This window comes from Lithobates pipiens, unplaced genomic scaffold (assembly GCF_037356315.1).
Source record: "Lithobates pipiens isolate NorthernLeopardFrog02 unplaced genomic scaffold, aLitPip1_a1.2 Scaffold_25, whole genome shotgun sequence".
Lineage (NCBI taxonomy): Eukaryota > Metazoa > Chordata > Amphibia > Anura > Ranidae > Lithobates > Lithobates pipiens.
The window spans coordinates 99,911,252-99,926,805 of NW_027507787.1; the positions used below are offsets into that span (position 1 = coordinate 99,911,252).

The 15,554-nt window shown below is 39.6% G+C and overlaps 1 protein-coding gene across 1 annotated transcript in view; it reads right to left on the bottom strand.

Annotated features, from left to right (window-relative positions):
* Positions 1–7,584: 7,584 nt before the first annotated feature.
* ZNF488 (zinc finger protein 488) overlaps positions 7,585–15,554 on the bottom strand; it is a 56,200-nt gene continuing 48,230 nt past the window's right edge. Inside the window, exon 3 of the mRNA XM_077454769.1 lies at positions 7,585–9,512. Coding sequence (XP_077310895.1) covers positions 8,755–9,512 — 758 coding nt within the window. The 3' untranslated portion in view covers positions 7,585–8,754. The remainder of the gene's footprint in view (positions 9,513–15,554) is intronic.

Here is a 15,554-nt window from a genome sequence, read left to right on the forward strand (position 1 = left end):
TCCTTTCAACTACCCTCAAGTGTGTCCTGACGAAGCAAAACAGCGAAACACATTGGCGCACAGGAACTTACTGCCATTTATTTGGTGTCAAGTTTCTTGTTTACACTAGATACTCATTACTATCATATGCTTATCGTATGTTTTTAATTATTTTTTACTTGACTTGTTTGATATGACTTATTGTTAATAAAATATATTTTTGTACTATATCAATGTCCATCTTGCCTGCAAAGTCCAAATTAAGTCCCCCACACTCTTTGGATTAAAAAATGAAACTGATAATAGAAGGTTATGTACTGGGACACACAACTCAGCTTCATAATTATTTCAGCTAGAAAAAGAAAAAAAATAACATACTCATCAATTAAGAACCAGAAGTAGAGGAATCATTTTAAAATGCTTGATCTAATTTACTTTAAAATAGAGAAAATATCCTGACCTCTATAGCCAATAAGGTACATCACCAGATTAATATTTTACATTTATATTGTTGTAAATGTAGGTAACCTTTTGTGTTTGGTTCTTTTTGGAAAACATTCAGATTTTTTTTTTAATATAAACTGCTGCATCAGCTGGAGCCAGTTTCTGTGAAAGGCATTTAAAAAAAAAATAATACTCCTATTTACATAAATAAAAAATAATAATTTAGAGATAATTTAAACATATAAAACATAAAAAAAAAAATGAAATACCCTTTAACCCGCCCCAGAAGATTTTAGTCCCTTAATGACCAGAGCATTTTTTGAGATTCGGCACTGCGTTGATTTAACTGACAATTGAGCGGTTGTGCGATGTTGTACCCAAACAAAACTGACAAGCTTTTTTTCCACAAATAGAGCTTTCTTTTGGTGGTATTTGATCAGCTCTGCGTTTTTAATTTTTTGCACTATAAACAAAAATAGGCTGACAATTTTGAAAAAAAATGTATTTTTTACTTTTTGCTATAATAAATATCCCCCAAAAATATATAAAAAAAACTAATTTCTTTCTCAGTTTAGGCCGATTTGTATTCTTCTACATATTTTTGGTAATAAAATAAATAAATTAATGAAAAAAAATCCCAATACGTGTATTAATTGGTTTGCGCAAAAGTTATAGCATCTACAAAATAGGGAATAGATTTATGGCATTTTTATTATAAATTTTTTTCATTAGTAATGGCGGTGATCTGCGATTGTTATCGGGACTGCAACATTGCAAAGAGACAGATCAGACTTTTGACACTATTTTGGGACCAATGAATTCTGTACATCGATCAGAGCTAAAAATAGCCACTGTTTACTGTGTAAATGTCACTGGTAGGGAAGTAATTAAACACTAGAGGGCGATCAAGAGGTTAAATGTGTTCCCTCAGCATGTTCTAACTGTAGAGAGATGAGCTACCTCGGACATGATAGAGATCACTGCTCCTGATGACAGGGAGCAGTAGATCCCTGTCATGTCACTAGGCAGAACAGGGAAATGCTTTGCTTGCATTTCGCCAGCTTGCCTCTCCTCGTCACAATCGCGGCCACTGGCGGACAACAAGTCCGCAGGACCCACGGACATGCTCGGCGTGCACTCGGCCAGCGGAATGCACGTGCCCCCTAGGCCGGGATTACAAAGGGACATACGGGTATGCCCTTTTGTGCACCCATGCCATTCTGCCGACATACATCGGTGTGCGGCGGTTGGGAAGCATTTAAAGCTATGGGCTTTAAGTAGAAACTAAAGTGATCAATTCTACTTGACATTAGAAGAAATGGCTGCACACTACTGTACATCAATATCCTCTTTATTTGGACATCCCAAAAATTACAGGCATCAGAATGCTGGGTAGATGCATTTCGCACACTTCACATGCACTTAGTCATTACACAGGTATGTCTGCAAAACAGTTCTTATATAGTCCCACTTATAACAGGTGTCACCAGGCACTAATTGCAGACTTCCTGTTGCATAAACCTCACATGTGAAAGAGAGACCCATGAATATATACGTGTATAGATCACATATAGACAAAAGAAATACAAATAACCAAATAACCAAAAATGTATATGTGCTCTAACAACGTATTGTTCTATAAAGACTAAATAAAAAAAATAAAAAAAAAGTCATAAAACACCACATAGTCTTGTTTTCCCTCCCCACCCTGATATGAACAACAATAGATACATATAAACACATACATATCAATAGATGGGGGAATCTCCTAACGTAGGAACAGGAAGTTAGATTCCCCCACTGCTGTTCAGGGTGATTATGTTATCGAACTCCTCAAGTTCTCCACTCAACATAATTATTTTTGGTTTAACAATTGTTTTTATTTACAACAGAAGGGTGTGGCTATGGGGGTAAAATTTGCCCCCAGTCTTGCCAACTTGTTTATAGCCCAGTGGGAAGAGGATGTCATCTATGCCGAGGACAGACCACAGTTAGTTCTGTGGGCTAGATACATCAATGACATCCTCCTCCTATAGGATGGCACTCCTGAATAAGTGGATTACTTTTTGTCTTTTCTCAATATGAATGATAGAGGCATTGCTTTGACTTACGAATTCAGTTATACTACAATCCATTTTTTAGACCTTGAAATTGAACTGTGGCTTTATTCCATCTGATAGTTGTCAACATAAATCTTGGTTACGCTCAGTTCCAAAAAGTCAGTTCCAGTGTTTACGCAGGAACTGTACTGACACAGATACGTTCAAAAATCAAGCAACCATTTTAAAATAAAGGTTTTTAGACAAAGGATATCACCAGCATGAAATAGACTGAGATTTCCATCAGGTCTTACAAGTGGAAAGAGCATCTTTGTTAGTCAACAAACCCCCACGAGAACCCGATGATTCTTTCAAGTGGTCATTGCTGACATTGTCAGTGCAGCACAAACAGATCAAAGCCATCATTGATCGCCACTATAATGTGTTGCAAAATGATCGGATATTGGGTACTCGGGGAAAAAAAAACTTGGTTGCCGGAAAAACCTAAAGTTATCCACAAAGGAGCTCCCTCTGTGAGGAGTAAGATAGCCCCAAATGTTATTAATCCACCTGTTCGAGCTTCTTTTTTTCAACAATCTAGTGGGTTATTATCCATGTAAGAAATGCACGGTATGCCAGTTCAATATTAATGGAAGGTGTGTAACTAAACAATTTACATCTACAGCTACTAAACGTACATATTCCAATAAACATTTCTGTACATGTGCTACTACCAACATTGTTTATCTTTTGACTTGTCCGTGTGGCAAGCAATATGTTGGTCGTATGATACGATCTTTCGCTACCAGGGTGACTGAGCATATTAAAAAAATCAAACAGGGTAACACCAAACATACTGTTCCTCGGCATTATCGTCAATTCCACAACCAAGACTCAAAGGGCACTGAATTTCTTAATATCAATAAGTTCATTCCAACCTGGGGGGGTTGCTATTACTAGAGGAGTATCCAGACTTGAAACTTACTGGATTTATGAATTGCAATCCCATTTTGCACTCAGGATTAATGTGGAGTTAGATATTAATGCTTTTATTAATAGAGCATGATATCATCTTTATCTGAATTTCAAATTATCTATGGCATTAATAGTGGTAGGTTAGGGCTATTATTTTGTTCAATTGTCATTCAAGTGTAATTTGAAATTTTGTTCCCAATTTTTATCTAATTTTTACAAGATGCACTTATAACATATGATTACTTTATATTTATACACATGTTCCTCTTATTTTTGATAAGCCTTCATTTAAAAGTGTTAGCACATTTTAGAGGTTAAGTATTATGTTCACTTACGTAATGGTTTTGTGTGGCTCCAGTTAGCTATATTTACTGTTTGCTATTGTGTCCCAGAAAGCTCTTAATCATTAACATGTATTTCCAGTGTTTGCTCATTATATTATAGCTGGCTATGTGTTCTGTCCATTATGAGGCTTGGTATGTATTCACTTCCTGGTCTGCTGAGAACAAAGTGATGTAGTAAACTGCTCACTTGTTACCATCAAAGTGAGGCTTACAACCTCTATTCTAATTAACAGGAAGTGAGGTTGGCAGCCATACTCCATAACGAGGTTTGGTTTGTCCCAAATAAACCAGAAGTGACAAAAATCGAAGTGACGAAACCGGAAGTGGCACACTTCCGGTTTTCAATTATTCTAATTTGGGGCCACACAGGCTATTTAAACATGCAGTTTTTAGCAGCAGGTCTTACCCCAGATGACATCTAAGCAGACGAAACACGTCGGATAGACCTCTGCCAACATTTCTGCGCCTCTTCGTGTCCTTATGCATGCACTTCCTAAACGTGAGTGTTCCGTTGTTACTTTTTTTAAATTAATGCAATTTTTAAATAACATCACACTATGTGGAACCTTTCTTTGATTTTTGGTTTCAATGTGTGAGCAAAGAATACCCTCTGGCTTTCTCTCCTTCCATTTTGAGCCTCATGTGCCTGTACACTGTGGATTTGATGTTAATCAACATTATTCAAAGGTCTGTCCAGGAGTTCTGATGGTTTTCCACATACATCATGTTTATCGCCATAAGCCTGTTTGACTTAAGAGGTATAAGCCCCTTTAAGTCCATTACTTCTGGGAAGCCTTCATGCAATTGGTTGTGGTGTCTTTTACAAGTTTCTGCTCACTGAATCTCTTCACGTTGATGTCACTTACCTTATTAATGTGTTTTTGAGACTTTTTTTGCTACTATTCACTGATTCCAGGACTTTCTGAATTTTATTATTTATCAATCATTATTCATAAATTTTTCACTTGGTGGATATCATTTAACATTTATATTCACACAATTTTTTCCCTCGGTGGACTATTTTTATATTTCATTGCATTTTATTACATGATCTAACTTTTTGCTGTTGTCTCTGGCTGTGCTGGCTGCTGTATCTATATTATACATATATATATACCTTTCTTCTTTCACAGCACAATAATTCCCCTCCTTTTTGTTTTGATTTATATGTATCTATTGTTGTTCATATCAGGGTGAGGCGGGAAAAATGTTGTTTATTGGCTAATTGTTTAAGAGTATAAGGATACAGGGTGACACAAGGCTATGTGGTGTTTTATGACAAAGTTTTTATTTTTTATATTTAGTCTTTATAGAATACATTGTCTTAGAGCACATATATACGTTTTTGGTTATTTGTTTTTCTTTTGTCTATATGTGATATGTACAATTATATATTCAATGGTCTCTCTTTCACATGTGTGTCGCCTGGTGACACCTGTTATAAGTGGGACTATATAAGAACTGTTTTGCAGACATACCTGTGCAATGACTAAGCGCATGTGAAGTGTGCGAAACTCGTCTACCCAGCATTCTGATGCCTGTAATTTTTGGGATGTCCAAATAAAGAGGATTTTGATCTAGAGTGGTGTGCAGCCATTTCTTCTAATTTCATTGTGTGCGGTGGTGAGCTGAGGCAAGCACCTGCTGGATCATTAGACTTCCATATCTCACCTGGAGCGGCAGGTTTTCCTTCTTCCATCAATTCTACTTGCTACAGTAAGAAGGCAACCTTCTACAGCAAGGTATAATTCAATGGGATAAGTGTAGTAACTGGTAGTAATCAAGAAATGTAGCTCTGAATTACTTTACAAAGAGTACCAATTCTAGATCTAGAAAAGGGTGTCTGACCTGAAAGCTGATTCTAAAAAATTATCTGTTAGTGCAAATAAAAAAAGGATTCATGGACAGTACTCAAATGTGTTTCACATGCACCTATTGAGTGAAGAACTATAAAAGTTTTTTTTTTTCTTGTTTTATTCTTTTCATTCAGTGCTTTGTTCCTTATTTCGTGATTTTAGGAAACGTGCAATTGCATTCCACATATTTTTCATGTATGCATTATAGAAGGATATAATTAGTTGCAATATATACTTTTGCCAAGCTAACATTTTATCTTTTTATCCCACAGACTTTAATAAGGACAACGGGACATCAGTTACATATAAAGAAAACAAGTTTTACCATTGTATGGGAGGAAACAGTGGTTAAGCTGTGCATTGCCATCCTGCCTGTGGTAGTAATAGAAAAATCAATAACAGAATTTAATAAAAGAACATGATGATTGTTTTACAACAAATTGAATTTTCAGTTAAAATGTTCCAAAGAACAAAATGTTTTTATTTTTAAGCCTAACTGAACTTTTATTTAAAATAAACCAAATAAATACAAAACAATAGGTGTGCAAAAGTCATACAGTTCAGTTTCTTTAGAAAACAGCTACTGCCCAAGTAGAAAAAGCCTGTCCTTAGAGCAGCCTCTCTTAACCAGGGCCAGTGGAACCCTAAGGTTCCTCCGGAAGTTGTTAGTGGTTCTTTGAGCAATGAGCAACCTCTCCCTCTCTGATAATCATTGAAAACAATTACCTATCTGTAATGGGGGAGTCAAATGTAAGGAGCATTTAGTGATTATCACAAAGTTACATAGTTAGTCAGCTTGAAGGAAAGTGCTAGGCCATCTAGTTTAACCAATAATAAAATGCACAAACACATAGACAACCTCCATATATACTGTCCTTTCATAGTTTCATAGTTAGTAAGGTTGAATAAAGACACCAGTCCATCCTGAGTGAGTGTCTACCCCTATCCCTGTAGCATTGCACACTCACATTGGTCCCTACCCTCAAGGAGCCCACAATCCAAGGTCCCCATTCATCTACTAAGGCCAATTTTGGACAGAAGCCAATTAACCTACCTGCATGTCTTGGAGTGTGGGAGGAAACCGGAGTACCCGAATGAAACCCACGCAGGCACAAGGAGAACATGCAAACTCCAGGCAGGTAGTGTCATGGTTGGGGTTTGAACCAGTGACCCTTTTTACTGCTAGGTGAAAGTGCTAACCACTACACCACTGTGTCGCCCAATACCCACCGTTGCAGTTGATTGAGATTAAGGCAAAAAAACAATAAAGCATTATCCAATTCGCTCCAGTGGGGAGATTCCTTTCTGATCCCCCACCAGGCACTCGGATATTCCCTGGATCAACTACCCCTGTTGTCATTACTTCTAAATATTAATATACAGTTATATTTTGTGCATTTTGGAATTCATCCAGGCCCTTTTTAAAACAATCTACTGAGCTGGCCAGAACCAGTTCTTGTGGGAGTCTATGCCACATTTTCACAGCTCTTACTTTGAAGAAACCTTTCAGTATGTGAAGGTTAAATCTCTTTTTGCTGGCTTTAGAAATGACAGCTTGGCACAGAATGCTATTATTAAGTCTATGCTCTAGCAGAACACCAACATGCTTCTCCACCATTGACTCCCCCAGTTTCTCTACTCCTAGTGCGTATGATGCATGCATGTTTTAGCCCCCAAGTGTACAACTTTACATTTATCAACATTAAATCCCATTTGCCACATAGTTGCCCAATTAAATAGTGCATTGAGGTTGACTTGTAAGTTGGAGACGTCCTGTAAGGATGCGATTCCACCACATAGCTTGGTGTCATCTGCAAACACTGAAATGGGGCTCTTAATCCCAGAACCTATGTCAGTGATGGCGAACCTTGGCACTCCAGATGTTTTGGAACTACATTTCTCATGATGCTCATGCACTCTTCAGTGTAGTTGAGCATCATGGGAAATGTAGTTCCAAAACATCTGGAGTGCCAAGGTTTGCCATCACTGCCCTATGTCATTTATAGATATGTTATGTATGGGTCCCAACACAGATCCTTGAGGTACACCACTAATACCCTTAGACAATTCAGAGTGTGAATTATTAATCACTACTCTCTGAATATGGTATTTTAGCCAGTTTTCTATCCATTAACGGTGTGTAGGGAAACCACTTTGGCAAAAGCCAAGTATACTATGTCCACAGCCACTCTTTTGTCTTAGTTTTTGCTTACCTCCTCATAAAAAGAAAACAGATTTGTTTGAAAACTTTGGTATTTTGTGAATCTATGCTGATTATTGCTTAAAACATTATTTTCTAGCAAAAACGATTTTTATTTATTTATTATATTTATTAAACTCTCAAGTTTCTTACTGACTATAGAAGTTAAACTAACCAGTTTGTAGTACACTAATATACTGTGAACTTTTGCTATAGCAATTATTAGTAGGGGTTTCCTGAGCATTGAAAGATATTTCAAGGGTGTTAAAAATGTTAAAAATGCTGCTGTAGAGAATTGTGCTTCTTGTGGAATCAGTGGTTTCTCTGCAGAGTTAAACACTCATCCATGGGAGCCAGAATTAGAGCTCTCCAATAAGCAGGGAGCATCATCTTTGCTGATTGCAGTGCTAGGAATCTGATTTTTCAGAGGGCAATGTTATACCTCTGCAGAGGGACCACTTCTTTTACACAGGAAGCAAAGGTTCTAGAACCAGCTTTTTTTTTTAGGCTGTGGCTGTTTTTTAAAGGAAGCAAAGTGTAAGATTTTACACACCTTTTTGTTTTGATGCAATGTGGAATGTTTTTAGCTGCTTTAAGCTTAAAGTTTAGTTTGGATTGAATCTTGGGATATCATTTGACTGGTTGCTTGGTTCAGAAAGGAGTTGTTCTACCCGATAATGTACATTGGACTACAGTTGCTTAGTTACCTAGGATTCTTTATGCCTTCCTCTGACCCAAAACTGCAGGGGTTTGTGAGAGGTTCTCCTTCATAAGCCTTTGCTTCTGTAATTGTGTGTCCTGAAATCTATGCAATATTACACAAAACGTAAAAGAACCCTAAGTGCATTGCATTGCAAATCTCCCCATTGAACCCTTTTCATATCCTCTATGAATTAACAGATTGAGCAAGCAATTCCTCAGCAATGGGAAGTCATGTGACGGGACAAGTGGTGACGTTCTCTAAAGTAGGCATAACAAACAGGACAGGACAGTTGCAGCTCTCTTGGTCTTTTTCCCAGGATGGAACCACCTGTCTCCTTGTGCCGCGATCGCATATGAAGGACAAGATCAGAGGTCATACGAAAGGAAAGTCTGCATTTTGCACACCAGATTTGTGCCGTAGACCCAAGGGTTGTGAAGGTTGGTGGAAGCACCTGTGGAGGGTTTGGCATCTCAGATTTAGGCCAGATTTCTGGTGTGGGAAGAAAGGAATTTGCTAGTGCCAAGAAATCGTAAGACAATAGAAGATCATTCTTCACTGCTGTGGTGTCTATTGTATCACTTATAAAAGATTCAACTCCTAAACTTTTATTAGATTTAAAGAGAGTGCCAGTTTTATTTCCCAGTCTTGCTGGAACAGGTGAGAAGGCGCTTCCCATAAAGTTTATCCGTGTGCCTCCTGTACCCTGAAGTCCACTTGTTCTATAAACCTCTTTAAATGCACTCAGCTTATGTTCAGACATTTCTGTCTTTACCTTCCACCACGCCCCACCTTTCCATTCCAATCCCACTAAAGACTCTTCCCGCTTGTTAGATTCATCCATTTGGTTGGTTTTCTCAAGCAATACCGTTTTTTCATTGTCCAAATGGTTAGTCCGTTCCTGCTCCACGTCCCTTGCCAGGCTGTGGAAGTTGGTCCCACGTTTTAGGCATTTAAAGGCTATATTATCCCTTTCTGCAGGAAAAAAAAAAAAAACTATATGGGTAAGTGGAATTCTCTTTGACCTTGTATAAAAGATGTTGAGTACAAGCAATTAAAAAAGCATTTCTTTGATTTAGGATTTGAATTCCTATATAGGAGTAATATACAAAAAGGTACAGAAACAGGGAATTCAAAATTTGCCTTCTGATATTTTGCTGCATTATTAAAAGGACTAGTTATCATTATGACATTTCTAAAATGTAGACTAGTTTACATATGCACCTGAGATTTTTAAAAAGGTTTTTCGAGGTTGGAAAGTGAATTCAACAATAATAATGAGCAATACAAAAGAAGTTTATTGTCAAGGATTACAGATTGTCAGGATCACTTAAGTGCTCCTGCTCCTCATTCCAGCATCTGGATGTTGGTTGTTACATTCTGCCCGTCTGTGTTCACCTGAAAGATGATTCATCTGGTCAGTCACCTGATATAAGCAAACTGAACACTCTCTCCCTTGCTTGTGATAGAGACAGAGTATACCTGCATTGTTCCTCATTAAGCATCCCATTTGCCTGCACTGCTTTGCTGTTGGATTTCCTAGTGTATGACCTGGATTGGATATCGAACTATTCCCTGATCTCCCTGTCTTTTACCTGGATCGGATATTGGACTATTCTCTGAACTCAGCCTGCTTTTTAATTGGACTGTCATAGAACCACGTTCTCTGTCTGCTACTGCAAGTATGTACACAGAGGAGGTATATCCTGGATGAATCTTAGCACCACATCCCAATATATATGGAAAAACACAACAGGGACAAGGGATCTAGCCCTTAGGGACTTTCAAGGTGCTGATGTTATCGTAATAGAAACAATATCAAAGAAAAAAATAGCATAAAAATGACACAGATTTTTATTACAAAAAAGAGATACAAAACAATATAAAAATAAAAACACTTAATCACATTATTTGATTAAAGGTTTTGATACAGTTTATGGAGCTTGTAGAATATACCACTCAACATGTTTCGCTCCGAAAATGAGATTCCTCAGGAGTAGTTGGTATATCTAGTAGATAAACTGTAAATGAAATGAATACATACATAAATGAAAATTGGATACATACATGAATATAGTTCATGCTAACTAACACTCAAACATTATAACGTTAAAGTTATAGGATACAATAAAGTATGCATGAGGGTCAAGAAAAAAACATTGAAACACTTGTTTATAATGCAAACGATATATATCCAAAATGTGATCTCACCTACACACCATATTTGTTGTACAACTGCGCGTCCCATTCGACTATGTTCTAATATGTTGGGATCAAGATAAGAGCCCAAAAATTGATGCTGGGCGGTCCATATCGGAGGTCATAGGAAGGCTGCCAAAAATAGGACCTAAACAAACATGAAAGGTCTAAGTATGTGTACGCATATAAATCGCACCACGTTCAAGAAAGCATAGGCAAATGTGCCATTACCTAAATGTAGTGAAACAATAAGATCAGCCAAGGCTCTGCTTATATGAACCTGCTGGTTCAAATTCGATAGTTGAGACACGGTTTGTGCAATAAGAAACAGATGGACAGGAGCCCCTGTAATGTTAGTTAAATAAGTATGAATAAATCAATAAAAGACAAAGAACAGATATTATCATAGGTATAAGGTAGTCACCAGTACAAGGGACACCAAATGCCTATTAAGCATACCTAGCAATAGGTGAACAAAAGATCTGCTGGGAGCACGATAAGGTCTGTTGAGTCACAGAGTTCACTCTCCTCTAGTTGCAAAAGACAGACAGGCAGAGCAATTGGCGGTCTGAATGGCCGCATTTAAACCAGCCCGCCCAGCCCGGCGGCGTCTAACGTCACCGCCGGGCTGCGGACAATCACTAAGGAAAAGCTGTGTGGGGAAGGTGTACCAAAATGGCGTCGACCAGCGTCAAATTTTTCCCTCAAGGGGTATAATAAGATGTATCAGAATAGCGTCGAACGACGTCGGATTATACCCTAGGAGAGTATGGCGAAATGTACCAAAATGGCGTAGAATGGCATAGAATTATTCGATCGAGAGGTATACCAAGATGGCGCCGAATCTGCGCCGATAACCGGAAGTCCTCATATCTAAGCAACTAATGGGGAAGATAAAGTGAATAATCACAACAACAATAACGATGCTGGAACTAAACATCTCAAGCCGCAGGAACTAGCCTACCCGGAAGTATTTGACATATATACATAAATATTCGACGATCAAAGAGGGAAATGAAACCAAACAACCCACTTGGTATACCTCTATGTGTACACATCGGAAAGCAACAGACAGTCCCCAGAAAACAACACGTTTCAGAGCCCAGACCCTTTTTCAACTCACATGATACAGGAGACTGTGTGAAGCTTATGAATGCAGATGAGTGGGACTGCAATGAGGGCAAGAGAGAGCCCCGGACTGGACATCCACCATAAATTGGGAATCCTCTCCACACTGATGCCGAAAGCTTTAACCCAAAGCATGCAAGTTGCACCAGTAAGTGGAAGACACTTAAAGGAGCTGGTGATGGCCGTAGTTTAGACCTAAAGTGGGTAGAATTTAAGAGGGCTGGTGTTGCTATAGGTTACATAAAAAATTTGGCCCATTTTACAGGGGCTGGTGTTGTTAGGGATTACATCCACTTTAAGGGAACTTGTAATGCAACATAGAGGCTAATTTACTAAAGAAGCTGAGCATTTTCACCTGGAAAAAGTGTGAATATTCACTTAGTTTATCTAATCAGGTGAAAAACAAATTCCTAATCAGTTTGAATAATGAATCATGTGCAGATGTTTATAACATGATTGGATAATTGAGTGTGAATATTTTCACAATTTTTGTCAGTGATGATTTTCATTTTCATTTTCATCTTCTGTAGCAAATAATTTGAATATGTATACCTGTTTTTCAGGCTTTCATAACTTCTCATATTAAAAATTGGGATGTCTCCCAAACAATGAGCCGGGGGGGGGGGGCGTTTGGGGAAGGTGCTGGAACAGAGAGGTGATATTACAGTGAAGCAAAAAAGTTTTTGATCCCCCCACTGATTTTGTATGTTTGCACACTGACAAAGAAATGATCAGTCTATAATTTTTATGGTAGCTTTATTTTAACAGTGAGAGACAGCATAACAACAAGAATATCCAGAAAAATGCATTTCCAAAAAGTTATAAATTGCTTTGCATTTTAATGAGGGAAATAAGTATTTGAATCCTATCGATCAGCTATGTTTATGGCTCCCAGGTGTCTTCTATACAGGTAATGAGCTGAGATTAGGAGCACTCTCTTAAAGAGAGTGCTCCTAATCTCAGCTTGTTACCTGTATAAAAGACACCTGTCTACAGAAGCAATTAATCAGATTCCAATCTCTCCACCATGGCCAAGACCAAAGAGCTGTCCAGGGATTTCAGGGACAAGATTGTAGACCTACACAACACTGGAATGGGCTACAAGACCCTCGCCAAGCAGCTTAGTGAGAGGGTGACAACCGTTCGTGCAATTATTCGCAAACGGAAGAAACACAGCATAACTGTCAATCTCCATCAGTCCCGGGCTCCATGCAAGATCTCAACTCGTGGAGTTTCAATGATCATGAGAACGGTGAGGAATCAGCCAAGACCTACATGGCAGAATCTTGTCAATGATCTCAAGGCAGCTTGGACCATAGTCATCAAGAAAACAATTGGTAACACACTACGCCTTGAAGGACTGAAATCCTGCAGCACCCGCAAGGTCCCCCTGCTCAAGAAAGCACATGTACAGGCCCATCTGAAGTTTGCTAATGAACATCTGAATGATTCAGAGTAGAACTGGGTGAAAGTGTTGTGGTCCGATGAGCCCAAAATTAGCTCTTTGACATCAACTCAACTCGCCGTGTTTGAAGGAGGAGGAATACTACCTATGACCCCAAGAACACCATCCCCACCGTCAAACATGAAGGTGGTAACATTAGGCTTTTGGGGTGTTTTAATGCTAAGAGGACAAGACAACTTCACTGCATCAAAAGGGATGATGGACAGGGCCATGTAACGTTAATCTTGAGTGAGAACCTCTTATCCTCAGCCAGTGCATTGAAAATGGGTCGTGGATGGGTATTCCAGCATGACAATGACCCAAAACACATGGGCAAGGCAACAAAGGAGTGGCTGCAAGCCCCAAGGGGTGCGCGAGAACGGGATTCTGGGAGGACGTCACTGTATGCCCTCCCAGAGTTATGCAATCGCCCTGTAGCCGTCATTTGGCTATGGGCCGGATGGCAAGCGGTTGAAATGCAAATCAATTTATAACTTTTTTTAATGCATTTTTCTGGATATTTTTGTTGTTAATCTGTCTATCACTGTTATAATAAACCTACCATAAACCTACCATTAAAAATGATAGATTGATCATTTATTTGTCAGTGGGCAAACGTACAAAATCAGCAGGGGATCAAATACTTTTTTCCCTCACTGTAGAAGGCTACATATTATCCAGTATATATCGAATCATATATAATATGATTTATGGTTCAGAGCCCTATGGCCGGTACGGATAAGGATGACAAACCGAGTTAACACAAACTTACCACTTGAAATGGACCTGAAAGTGTGCCTTGGTCTAACGTACGGTATACCAAAATAAGGGGGCATACCCTAGATAAGAAATGAGGATTAAATGAAATGAACATGAAATGAAGTGCAATGAGTACTCTTGTGAGGAGTATGATGCCTTGAGAAATGCCCTAAAAAGGGGATGGGAGGGTGGGTATCACGCACAGGAACCGACAAGGAACACAGCCGAACGGGCTGATTAAATACCCCTCCGGGCTCCTCCCATAAATTCAGGCCACCATACTGGCCTTCCTTTTTATGGTTCAGAGCCCCTATGGCCGGTATGGATAAGGATGACAAACAGGGTTAACACAAACTTACCACTTGAAATGGACCTGAAAGTGTGCCTTGGTCTAACGTGCGGTATATACCAAAATAAGGGGGCAAAAACATTCAGGTAGGGATTTTTCTTTATTGACTTAATTTAGTTACTGAGTGAGTTTGATGAAGGCCTGGGCCATCTCTACTTGTGGATTGGGAATATAGCGGGCAAAGCAAGTGGACTTCCATCTGCCCAGTTTCCTGATTACGTGGTCCGGGACCCCTTGGCGGGAGGCTGTTGAGGCTGCCCCGATACAGAACGAGTGTCCAGAGTACTGAGCAGGGTTGAGCTGAAGGATACGTAGAAGTACCCTAACATGTTCCATGAACCGAGCAGCATTTAGGGGCTTGGTATGGAACGGTAGGAGTGGACTAGTGTCTAGTTGACCGGCCAGTAGGGACAACAGCTGGGTGAGAGTGGAGACTGGACACCAGCTGTTGTTGGTCTTATAATAATGGATGTCCATACCAGAGCCAACCTGTTGTGTTTTGGAGACTGCTAGATGTAAGATGAAATGGTCTTCGTAACGGACCAGGTGGCGTTTGCGAAGCATACGTTCTGCGGGGTTGTTACAGGTGAACTCTCCCGGCCGTAAGAAGCCGTAGAAGGCCAGATGTATGGCTGCTTGTAAGACCACGCTAGGGTGAAGACCAAAGGGTGACATGGCCAGGATATCTGACATGCTCCTGAAGATATCTCCTGTAATAGGCAGGCGTTTGGTGCTGACCACTGGCTGGCGCCTCTGGACACCACGCAAGACAGCCCGTACGGCATGGTAAGAAAACAACGAGGGTTCAGTAGGGTCCTGGAGGGGCGTGAAATGTTGAACGCCGGATAGATACAGCCGGATTGTACTTTGGGATAATGCGAGTTCCGAGTGGCAGTAGGAGATAAAGGCCAGGACTTGTTTGACATGGGATGTCTCCGTACCGCGGTATGTCATGAAATGGTTGAAGGCCCTCCAGGCCAATTGGTAGGCCTTGAGGGTGTTGCGTGAGAGAGAAGAGTTGATGAGTTGAGTTGCTGCTAGAAGGTGTGGGGCTAGTCCAGGGTCAGCTGAGACCAGGCCGGGATAGCTGCTGACATTGGTTCGGCTTCGAGCACCTGTTCAAAAAACGAGATAAAAT